The sequence below is a fragment of the Belonocnema kinseyi genome, chromosome 9, assembly GCF_010883055.1.
Source record: "Belonocnema kinseyi isolate 2016_QV_RU_SX_M_011 chromosome 9, B_treatae_v1, whole genome shotgun sequence".
NCBI classification, from domain to species: domain Eukaryota; kingdom Metazoa; phylum Arthropoda; class Insecta; order Hymenoptera; family Cynipidae; genus Belonocnema; species Belonocnema kinseyi.
In genome coordinates, this window is record NC_046665.1 from 11,143,124 (window position 1) to 11,155,606 (window position 12,483).

The window sequence follows — 12,483 nt, forward strand, 5'->3', positions numbered from 1 at the left end:
CATTTACATTTATGGTAACTCCTGTAATTGTAACTGCGGTGGTAACTCATTTTTAAAATTTTCTAACTTCAGCAATTACCGACGCGGAACGTCTGAAAAATGGCGAAAACTTCGAAGTAACTCCGAGGAGTTGAGCCACAAACCAAGAGGGCGCTTTTAGCAGTCGAATTTTGACGTAGTCTCTTATTCCATTGCATGAGCAGTCTCCCAACTCATCTCTGGTAAAGGTTTAAAGGTTTTCGTTGATCTTAAGTCTAATTTTGCGTTTTTCGTTAAAATATGAGCCAACTGGGTTAGTTTGACCCCGGATTCAGAATCTGTGACCCCAAAAACATAAGGATATGCTAGTGCAGTCTGTTGGACAGACCACTTTTTTGTGTGCATGTGTAATTAAGTAGGCATAAAAACGACCGTAATTCCGGCACGTTCTTAGGAGACTGCGCAGACTTAATAGCTTCAACCTTATCCGAACAAGGATGCAATCCTTTTTCATCCTTTTTCACAAAGAGCAACTACTGAGCAGACACACTCCACTGAATCTTCACTACAAACTGGACATGACCGTTTTTATTTAGTCTTTAGACTGAGTCGACTCTACACGACACATCCGAAGCAAAGTTCCAAGCACTGCAACTCGTGTTGCCGGAGTCAAGGACACTACACGTTGCATTTTCCGAGACGGTACAAGGAACAAAATGACCGACACCGCGATTTCACACTCACGGCTGTACTTTTATACCTCCGAACCTTTAGACTTGAGGCACGGATCCCATTTTCATCGCCAAATGTAATGCCGTGGGATTAAATAATTAGATACAGCTTCGGAATATTTAATATCCTTTATCGTAAGAGCAGCAATACAAGAGTTATGGTCAGAAGTACGTGTGGGACTAGTCTCGCGTCGGAAACACCGCGGCGTACAGAGGGCCCGACAATATAGATGGCGCAGCAATCTAAGGCGCGTTTTACAACTTAAATAAAAAAAAAAACAACAGGTGGTAGTTGGGTGTACCATTTAAACAGTATATAATACAAACAATAAATGGAACTGAATGGAGTCTAGGTGTTTGGAATGCTAGAGGGGTAAATGATCTTAGGATAACAATAAATGGCGCTGAATGGAGACTAGGTGTTTGGAATGCTAGAGGGGTAAATGATCTTAGAATAAGAAAATTACGAGAAACTATGCACGTAAGGAAATTAGATATTTTATGTATAGAAACAGCACAAGAGATCATGATTTTGTATCTCCCAAATTGCTGTGGGTTAGAATGAAAGTATGAATCACAACATTACTTATCGTAGCGTGCATGGAGAATATGCATAAGCAGAGCAAAGTTTATAGTACTTTCCGAGTATGCAGTATGGCGCGGCGTGACACGGGTAAAAATGAAAGCCGCCAATGTTGACATTTTACATTATTTACCAAAATGATATTAATGTTATTTACATAGATGGATAAGTTGTTATTTGCATAAAAGCAGATTCATATCTTTATAATAATTTTATTTATCGTGAAATATCTGCTCTGCTGACGAAAAAGAACTGAAACGGCACTGCCAAGTGCCGTTCTAGTGCTGCTCGTTTAAGCTACTCCGAATCCGGTTTTAAATGCCAGCAGCAGTTTCCTTTATACCTACGACTAGGCTATCAAGTAGACCAGCTGAAAGGATTAAAAATCCAAAATTTTTAATTGTACAATTTTCAAATTATCCATGAGAAGGCTAGAAATTAAGAATCTATCGATTTCGATTATTTCATATCTCTAAGATTTTCTTTTAGATGTTTAAAATAGGAATGAATATAACGTATCTCGCAAATGGAATGAGATACGATAAAACAGACATTTTTTTATTCAACTCTAAAATAGTATGTTAGTATATAAGTTATAATTATAAATGTGTATAATGAGAAAATTCATAAATTAAACTAGTGTTAACAATTTGAAGACAATTCTAAAAAGGGAGTCAAGTTGGTGACGGCCAAATAACGTAAATAACCCTGCCTGTCCAGTATGTGACGAATACAATAGGACCATTATATGGCCGTCGCATCACTTTTCAGTGCCTTTCAGGTACCGAAATTAGCACAGACAGTGCTTTCTCATCGTTATTTACTGTTAAAAATAAAAAATAAACTAAGCGTACCTATTTCGATATGCACACAAAGTATTCGTACAAGTTTCCCGTTCTGCGAAAGATGTTACTAAAAGGTTACTGTGAACTCTTATATTTATGTAAGTTTGAAAAAGTAGTTTGAAGCAAACATATACGTTAACAAAATGAAAAAAATTTCAGTCTAAAGCTTCTTTCTGTCCAAGATGGATCAAAAACGCGCGAAAAATACTGAAAGTGAGAAAAAAATAATTATTCAATTGCACAATCAATGCAATAGTTTGCCTGAGTTTGCATCCATTGTTCCACGACCACTCTCGACAGTGGAAAATTTGAAACGAAGTGATAAACCTAAAGTCCTGACGAACACATACGAAAGAATGATTTTATGCATAATTAAAAAATCATCAATTGAGTAATCCTGCAATCAAGACTGAACTAACCAGGTAGAGATGTATCTGTTTCCATGAGTTGTGATCGAAAAATGCTAAGGAAACATGCATTATCGTGGTCAAGTAATGCGTAAGAAGTTCTGAGTGAATAAAACCAATCGCCAAAAACGGTAAAGATTTGCAAAGAAATACAAAGATATGGATTCTAATTTCTGGAATCGAGTAATTTGGTCAGATGAAAGTAAATTTAACACGTTTGGCTCTGATGAAAGACGTTCAGTATGAAGAAAAAAAATTTAAGAACATGATCCAAAAAATATAATTCCAACAGTGAAACACGAGGGTGGATCTGTGATGGTATGGGGTTGTGTGATCTCTTCAGGGTTTGGGAAATTATACTTTATTGATGGTAAATTAACTCTTAAACGTTACATAAACATTTTAAAAGAAAATTTGCCCGCTAAAGCAAAAAATTCGGTCTTGAAGGTATATATATTGTATATAAATTTGCCAACAGGATAATGACCTCAAGCACACAGCCTGTAATAAAACGCTATGGATAATGTAAAATGTGTCAAAACAACTCATAAACTCCTCCTAAATCACCAGATTTCGATCCTATTGAGAAACTGTGGAGTTTTTTGGAAGAGGCTGCCAGAAAAAAAGGAAGCACCCAATCGAACTGAATTTATGAAGATATTACAGCAAGAACGGGACGCTATTTCTCCAGAACGTACACAAACCCTTGTGCATGCAATGCCACAAAGACTGCAAGCTGTTCTTAAATCCAAGAGATAACCCACAAAATATTAGGCGAATATTTCGGCATTTATAATTACATTTATTTGTGACTGAGCGAATAGTTTGTGCGCCTATCGAAATAGCTGCATTTTTTTCATTCTTAAAAGTAAATAACAATTCAAAACTAATTTTCTCTTTGTTAAATCATCTAGGGTAGGCATTCTGTAAAACAAGCTAGTTTTTATTAAATTTATTAAACATTTAAATAAGTTAGTAATACAATAAGTGTTACCCTGAAAATCTTAAGTGAACGAATACTTAGTATACCCTACCGAAAGAAATCTCTGAGTTTTCTTTAGCGAAATAGCTTGGCCAATTTGAGTCTATAACAAAGTCGATTTGAAACAAAATAGTCTCGGAGATAGTTTGAGAGATCTGGGTCCTTTTCAAGATCCTTTTAGTGATCGTTTTAAGAGTGGTGCGACAGTAATATAATGTTCCTTTTGTATTCGTCACGTACCGGGCGGGCAGAGTTATTTACAGTAGTTTGTCGTGGCTAATCCGCTCCCCCTTTTTAACTTTCTCTTCAAATCATTAACACTTTTTTTTAATTGATGAATTTTCTCATTATACTTATTTATAATTATAACTTATATACTGATATACAATTTTGTAGTTGAATTAGAAAATGTTGTCTTTTTTGGCGTATCTCATTACATTTACGAGAAATGTTCTATTAATTCCAATTTTAAGCATTAAAAAAAAAGTTAAGATATCTGAAGTCATCGAAACCTATAGATTCCGAATTATTAAGTTTTAGGCTGTTAAATATAAAATTTAAAAAAATCTACTTCTAAATTTTAATCCTAAAGCTTAACAAAGGACCCTTGAGTGTCGGCTACTCTATTGAGATAGCCTCCCTGCTTGTCATTTATGATCGTATTCTTATTTCAATTTCGGAAAGGATATTTTAAAACCTTCAGACCATTTAAACGAGCTTCCTGGACCTTTAAAAATATCTACCTGAGTGCCTGCAGAGAATTTTTCTGAGCTTCTTTGACCTAAAGAATTTTTAGTATATACTCAAAGATTCTTTTCGGTAGGGCACCCACTGTACAACAGAACTTGCAGCATATATTATACTCCTGAATATGCTTAAGCTAGTAACTAAATTATATTTAAGTATTTATATAAAGCAAGCAATAAAAATATTGTTAAAAACCATAATTTTGGCAAATTCTCGGTTATATAACCCGATCAAAAATTCTCTATAATTAAAAAAGTATACCTAGAGGGACTTCAGAATTTACCAGTTTTGTCACTAAGTTGTAACTGGCGAAATACTTGAGAGGTGGTTTTGTCAGTCTACACTTCGAAAAACACTCAAATTTCAATTTTAGCAATTTCGAATTATGCGTTCCAAGAATTACGCAATGCCGCGGTTACGAATAAGGAGCCGCAGAGGAATGCACTATGGTCACTAAAGCATGAGAAATAACAAAACAAAAATCCACAACAAAATTTGGTTCGACTGGGTTCTTAACCTCAAAGGAAAATAAGCACTTCAAGATCAATCAATTATGAATAATTACTTACTGGGAACTGCATAATTTCTTGCTTGTGCACAAAAATTCAGGGATGGCTGTAAATTTGTATGAAAAGAAATTAAACGACACATCGTAAATAAACTCATTGTTTCATAAAGTATGCGTGCATGCCCTCTGCAGTACTTTAGCTGTTAGGTAGGTATAGCAGTGCTCGTAACGAGTTCCCAAACTCTTCTACGCATGCGTCGCGCTCGCTCTCTGATTCGTTGCTGTTCGCGCGCAATTTGAAATGCTAAAAAATAACATTTTTATTGTTTATTATAAATAATGTCATTTTAACTTATATAAATGTTTATTAGGCCGATATTGATGAATTTTGATAAAAATGAAAATTTATTAGTGCATACTGTGTTATAGTTGTTATATTATGGTTGTTTTTGCTAAATCAATCAATTTTTGTATGAGTTAATATAATTCTATTGTAAAACAAGATTGTCAATGCATTTGATTATTTTAATAAACTTTAAATAACAAAATTTTCGAATAATTAAAAATATAAAAGAACAATACAAGTGAGTACAAAAGGATATTTTTTATTTACACAGTATGTACTTAATAAATTTTTATTTTTATCAAGATTCATTAATATTGATCTAATAAACATTTATTTAAGTTAAAATGACATTATTCATAATAAAAAATAAGTTATTTTTTAACATTTCAAATAGCGCGCGAACAGCAACGAATCAGAGACCGAGCGCGGCACATGCGTAAAACAGTTCGGGGCACTCGTTACGAGCACTGAGGTATAGCCCAGTGATCGGGGTGCTATTCTCGGGGTGTTTTCGATATTAATGCTCAGAGTACACTCTGAGCGGGAAGGGGTTCTCAGACGTTTAAAACAAATGTTCACCTCTTATTGGTTAAGAAATTGCAAAAATCTCACGAGTGTGATATGTGCTGTTGCTTTCGGTGAAAATAATCTAGAATGGTTGTGTATCGTGCAAATTTCTTGAGCAAGGGATACGTTCAAGGTGTCTTCGTACTCTGGGATCGTTCTCCGTCGTTTTGGCCAGAGCAAAAGTAAAGGGCGGGAAGAAAATAAAAAATGTACGCGAATGTGAATGATTTGAATCCTGTTGATCTTTTGGATCCAGCGATAATTTTCGGTGCTGATGATCTTCTTTTTCAAGACGACGGTGACGAGAATCTTGAGTTTTTTCGACCAAATGAACGAGAAAATCACGCATGATTCAAACTTATTTTGAAGAAATTATACCTGTGTATTCATTCTCAGGTAAATATTCTTCGCATCTTGTAATTATTGGCTTCGTAATTATTTATGTCGCTAAAATGTGTTTTGGAGCAAAACTTGTTTGTTTCCTTTCACGCATGCAAATCATTCGCGAAGTAAATAATTAACGTATTCATAAAACAAAAAATAGAGAAATCTTACTGGTTGTAATTAACGATTGTCCCTTTAATATAACCTCGAAACTGGAAATAGAATTTATAAAATGGGACCAAAAAAAATAATAAATTTTGATCAATTTTGAAAGTTAAATCCAATATAGGCAAAAAAATTATTTGATTTATAATTATTTATTTAAGAATCGTTACATATTTACCATTTTGAACTGTTACTTAGTCTAAAAACTAGAAATTTTCACAAAATTTTAAATATCTATAGCTTATTTTCTTCCCTGAAAGATTCTTTACAATTTCACTCGTTGGTTCTTTTTTTTTTAATTATTTTAGAAACTGAAGGTGATATAATTTTTTGTAGCTGCATAATTTGTTAATTACTTTTTAAAAATAAAAACCAAAGAGTGGAATTATGAAGACACTTTCAAGGAGTATAATGAGATGACTGAAGATGGGATCTCGACTTTAAAAAACATAGGCCTTTTCGTATATGAAATTGTTATTGGCCACTTGACAGTTTTTGATAGTCCATTTTTAGTCGTTTGATGGTAAACAATTAAAAAATTGTTGACTCACGCCTAGCCTGAACCAATTTCCACTCTAAATGTTTGGCTAAAGTTTGTGTTCTAAAAATTATGCCTTAGAAATGTCTCTCGATCATTTTCATCGAATAATTATAAAAATAATATTTAGATTACTGTTTCAGATAGGCTGCGTATACGTGACCGTCTAGTCCGGACAGTCTTTTATAATCAAAAAGGATTTGACATCAGTCTTCGCCAATCTCCATGGCGAAAGAAGAAGAGTAGTTTTTAAATTAATTTTATCGAAATAATTCTACATATCCAAACTTGCTAATAAAAACCACCGTTTTTTAGTTTGGGCAGTTGATGACACTTGAGACATTTCTGAAACTATTACAATTTTTATAGTGGTGAAAATGGATAAGATAATTTTCAGTGAACACTCAAAAGTAAATTCTACATCCCCAAACTTGGTAATATTCTTTCAAAATTTACTCCTATTGATTTTTGTGAGTTGGTGGCACTTTAAATATTTCTAGGAGTGTGGGGATTTTTCCCTAGCTAAAATATATTTAAGAATTCTTCAGTGAATTTTTAATAGTTAATTCTACATCAGAAAATTGGGTAAACAATTAACTCTTAAGTGATATTTTTCTGTTTTATAGATTTTCTGTCACACTTCCGACTTACTCAGCGAACCTTTCAGAAAGTCCTTGATGACATTGGCCCCTTCTTACATCCACACAATCCTGGACCTGCTAGAATGTGCCCAGGAAAGCAATTGTGCATTGCTATATGGACATTTGCCAACCAGGAAGTATACAGGTAGGCATATACAGGGTCGCGATTCGGCGGACGATTTAAAATTCTCGGTCATTTCTCGGCTTTTCTTGGTTAAGTTTTTCAATTTTCGTCAACTAAAAGTAAAATATTCATGCTTCCCGCTAAACTTTAACATGTATTTTGATTCATGATGTTCATTCTAAAGATACTTTAACAGAACAGAGCAAAATACTGCAAAATAAATTGATTTTGAGACAAATACGTAAACCAAAGAGATTAATTTTCAAGTAAAATGATGAATATTTAATTGGAACTCTTGAATTTTCAACAAAAAAGATGAATTTGGAAACAAGAAGATTAATTTTCAAATAAAAAAAATAATTTTTTACCAAAAACACTATTTTTCAACAACATGCATCAATTTTTAACGGAATAGTTGAAGTTTTAATTAAAGAAGAAATATTTTCAACCAAATAGTTGAATCTTGAATGAAAAAAGTAACTTTCAACCAAAAATGGAATACTAACATTTTTAGTTAAAAAAATTAATTTCAAACCAAACATAAGAGTTTTCAACTTAAACAATGAATCTTTAACTAAAATAGTTCAACTTTCCAACCGAAAATTAATTTTTACTAAAAAAGATAAATTGCCAACTAAAACGTAAATAATTAAATTTCAAGTAAAAAAAAAAAATATTCAACCAAACAGATGAATTTTCAACTACAAATAAGGAATTTTCAATTGGAATAAGTTTAATTTCCAGTTTAAAAAATCACTTTCAAATAAAAAGAAATCACTTTCCAAGAATTAGTTACATTTTCAAACAAAGTTATGAGTTTTCAAATAAAATTGTAAATAATTAACTGAAGTAGTTGAATTTTTAACAGAAATGATGAATCCGTAACTAGATTAATTTAATTTTTGGCAACATATTAATATTCAATCAAAGAGATGAATTTTTAACTAAAATTGTGGAATATTCAACTAGAATAATAGTGGTTATATTTTTATTAAAAAAAAAGATTTGTAACCAAAAAACTTCCAAAGAAAAAACAAGTTTTCAATCAAACAGCTCATTTTTCAACAAAAGAAATGAATTTTTGATTAAAGCGACGAATCTTCAACAAAAAAAAAAATTAAAGAAAGTTTAACTTGCAACCAAACAATTTGATTTCCAACTCAAAAGATGAATTTTCTATGAAAGTGTCGTTTAATAATTTAAAAATAGTTTTTAACAGTTTTTATCATAAAATAGCTTAGAAATTCAGAAAATCAACATTTCCTTTCAGGTCAATAGCTGATCGTTTCGGCGTTTCAATAAACACAGCATGGAGATACACGTTTAATGTCGCTCAAACTCTGAATAATCAAGCTCACAATTATATTCGTTGGCCTGAGGGTCAAAAATTAATTGAAGCAGAAGAACAATTCAGGGCAATATCAGGATTTCCCGGTGTTGTTGCGACAGTTGATGGATGCCATATTGAAGTCAGTGCTCCTTAGTTCGATGAAGGGATTTACGTAAATCGGAAGCACTTTCATTCAGTCATCTTGCAAGGAATGAGCGATACCAATATGAAATTTGTCGACATATTTGCTGGGATTTGCGGCAGTATACATGATGCTCGAGTATGGCAGATGAGTGGCATTAAACAAGGAATAAATGAAGATCCCGAACATTTTTGTCCACAAGAAACCCATGTCATTGGTGATTCAGCATATCCCATTCATTATCATTTGATGACACCTTTTCGCGACAATGGTCATCTTACGCAAAACCAGAGGCATTACAACACCATGCACTCCAAAACTCGTGTTGTAATTGAACGTTCATTTGCATTGCTGAAGGGCCGATTTCGTAGGCTAAGGTACCTTTATGTGCAGCACATTGAAAATGCACCTCTCATCATTGTTGCGTTCTTCACATCTGTCTTGATTTGGAGGATGTAGTGGATGAAGAAGTAGTTGACGAATTCGTTGATGTCGGGAACGATGCAATTGACGACCAATATGGCAGAGATGTAGTTGCAGCTGTGGAAAAGCGCTTCATAATTGCTGCATTATTATTTAACGCAAGAAGATTAGGAATCAATATACTGCAACAATTGAGAATAAGGCGGAATAACAACGTAAGAAGAAACAATCAGGGACTTGTTAACAGAAGACAAGTTTTAAGGAATCATGTGAGAAGAAGGCACTGAAGAGGAAGCGATTTATATAGATTTGCTATTTTCCTGAAAAGTGTACAAACGTTTTAAATACATTCATAAATGAAATAAAATATTATTCTCATTGCACTGAATTAATGCTTTGAACTCTTACGACGACCTTCTTAGGATCATTCTCATGGTCATAAAAAAAAATCCATTTCTAAGGACAAGCTCTTCAAACCCATCACCTATAAGAGTAAAATTTCTTTCTAATTGAAGATCAACAAACACTGATTGTTTTATTTGAGGTAAAACATGACCGTTAATTTGTTTCAACTATTCCCTTTTTCATATTTCGTGATTCAATACTGCACAGACTTGAAGACATAGAGGATGTTTTTTGTGTATAAATGCAGCAAATAATTATCTTAAACCACATTCAAATACTCGACGAAGATGAAGGTGTGATATTGGAGTATCATAAAATGAGTAGTATTTTGTTGTTATTGAAAATTTCGCATTAGAGATCAAACGTCCTTAAATTATACTTAATTTTTCACTCGATATTTCTTGAATTTCAACTAATTTAATTCTATGCGTGTGTTATTTCTTAGTAATATGTATTATTCCATTAAAAATTAGTCATAAAGACATTATAAAGCATTATACTTTAAAAACTATTTTCAAGCAAACGATATCACTAACTTTTTTAAAGCAATTTGAAAAAGTGAACAGAATTCTATAAGCTGATGCAGTTTTCCCTGCTGAATATAAATGGCTATCTTGTACCGTCGTGGAATTTTTATTGTAAAACATATGTCATACTTTCTAAACTATTGAAATCATTTTTGTTTTTCAAATGTAGTAAGTTTATCGTTATTTAGTAAGTTTTTTGTTGTTGAGATAAACAAAATTTTCAATGATTAATTATTATTGTTTATAATGTGATATTAAATGCAAAAAATGCATGACCTAATTTCAAGAAATAATTTTAAGATATAAGGGAAATAACGTACTATTTTGAAAGCTAATACTAACTTTTTAAAGAACATATTTATGAGCATGAAAACAGACATTTTATTTTCGTGAAGTTTATAATACATATTTGCTGATCATGCACTAACAGCAGGTAACTTGATAGATTATCGGCCATGAAAAACGTAACTTTCTTATAATCTGATACGTATTAAAGAACACTTTTACTGCTATAAAACTTTAACTATTAAGTCTTTTGTGCCCTCAACGCTATCAAAATGCTTTAATTTTTAACGCTTATAATGAAGAAATGCTAAAGTTTAATTTGCACTTTGCAACATAAGAAAAATAAGATGCGTTATAATGTATGAAGTGCTAAACAAAAAGCTATAAAATTATGAATAATAGTCTTTTCAAATCTTTGGGTTCTCAACTAAATTTACTCGTAATCCATTGTACAGGACTAAATTGGAAAAAGTCTAAATTATACTTTGCAACAAAACAAAAATATGATTTCTCTAATGTCAATTGCAAATATAAACTAAAATCCTTATTAATATATGAATATTAGTATTTTTAAATCATTGGGTTCCACAAACAGTAGGTAAAGATTTTGAAAACGAAGTCTACCTTGTGTCAGACTCAACTAAATTTACTCGCAAGCCACTCTACAAAAGTAAGTTGAAAAAATGTAATTTATACTTTTCAACAAAACAAAAATATGATTTTTCTAACATCAGTTGCAAATATAAACTAAAATCCTTATTACTATTTAAATACTAATATTTTCAAATCTTTGGATTCAACAAATGGCAGACAAAGAGTCTGAACAAAACGACAGCCTTGTTTTATTAGACTTAACGAAATGTGCTTGCAACGGACTCACATCACTCGATTAAAAATTACGAAGATTGCCATTGACTTTGTAATCTAACCGCGTTATCATTTCTTAACGATGAAGTATAAGGAGAAAAAAGTTACCAAGACGAATACTGACATTTGCGAATATATAACTTATTCGAAGAGTATAAACGAAACTACAGCCTACTCATCTTTGTACCCAACCAAATGTGCTTGCAATGTTCTGATAGAACTAAACTAAAGGCGAAGAAAAATTATTTGTGCAACAATTTTAAAAATCTTCCTATTATTTTCATGTCCTGTTAAAGTCACTATATACCGATGTCGATTAGCACTTCCTCCTTCAGGACGTCAGTACAATAATACTACTAGAATTTAAAGTTTTTGTGTTCTACAAGCTGAACGTACTTTTCGGAAGTTGAAACAAACCTTTCCCTCAATTTTTTATCATCTTCATGCTTTTTCTTCAGCAAAAGGCACGTAGTGCCAGTAAACCGCAAAATAGCATTCATATGTAAAAAAAATTGCAATTCAGAACAAAATAGTTGAGTACCCCTTCGCGCTCAGAGCCCGCTCAGAGTCGAATGTCGAAAACACCCCAGAAATTACTCGACATTTTTTCGCATGCGAAAATTTCTGAGCGATAGATTCGCAAACGCAAAATTGTCGAGCGCAGTTGGTATTCTTGAGCCCCACTCGATGTGCTTTCGAAGGCGAAGCAGTGATCCCAGGTCTGAAACGAGACGTGGTCCAATACTATGACACGTCTATGTCCGTGTGAATTGGGTAGGAGACGATATGAATGCCTGGGTTGCGCGCGCAACCCATTTCTCCTCTTCTGAATTTGACAACTCGAAGGTGCACGATTGCCGGTCGGAACACTTCGGCGGTTTTATTTATATCTCTATCTGCTTTGAAATAAAATGAAGAGATTGGGATTTTAATATTTCCAGATTTCGATGCTGGGCT

At 32.8% G+C, this 12,483-nt stretch overlaps 2 protein-coding genes across 5 annotated transcripts in view; one reads left to right on the plus strand and one right to left on the minus strand.

The window, feature by feature from the left end:
- The window catches only part of LOC117179913 (39S ribosomal protein L54, mitochondrial), a 20,213-nt gene extending 15,229 nt beyond the window's left edge, over positions 1–4,984 (minus strand). Inside the window, exon 1 of the mRNA XM_033372119.1 lies at positions 4,844–4,984. Within this exon, the coding sequence (XP_033228010.1) occupies positions 4,844–4,940 (97 nt within the window). The 5' untranslated portion in view covers positions 4,941–4,984. The remainder of the gene's footprint in view (positions 1–4,843) is intronic.
- A 619-nt stretch (positions 4,985–5,603) lies between these two features.
- LOC117179912 lies at positions 5,604–9,824 on the plus strand. 4 transcript variants are annotated; one of them, XR_004467968.1, is made up of 5 exons: positions 5,604–6,091; positions 6,926–7,024; positions 7,098–7,216; positions 7,409–7,568; positions 8,818–9,824. XR_004467968.1 is itself a non-coding variant. In XM_033372118.1 (3 exons), the coding sequence occupies exons 1-3, from the start codon at positions 6,043–6,045 to the stop codon at positions 9,029–9,031; spliced, it is 423 nt and encodes a 140-aa protein (XP_033228009.1). In that variant the 5' UTR covers positions 5,604–6,042; the 3' UTR covers positions 9,032–9,824. The 4 variants fall into 4 exon arrangements, 1 of the variants encoding a protein (XP_033228009.1); XR_004467970.1 differs by having other exon boundaries at positions 6,913–7,216; XR_004467969.1 differs by having other exon boundaries at positions 6,930–7,216.
- The last annotated feature ends 2,659 nt before the right edge of the window (positions 9,825–12,483 follow it).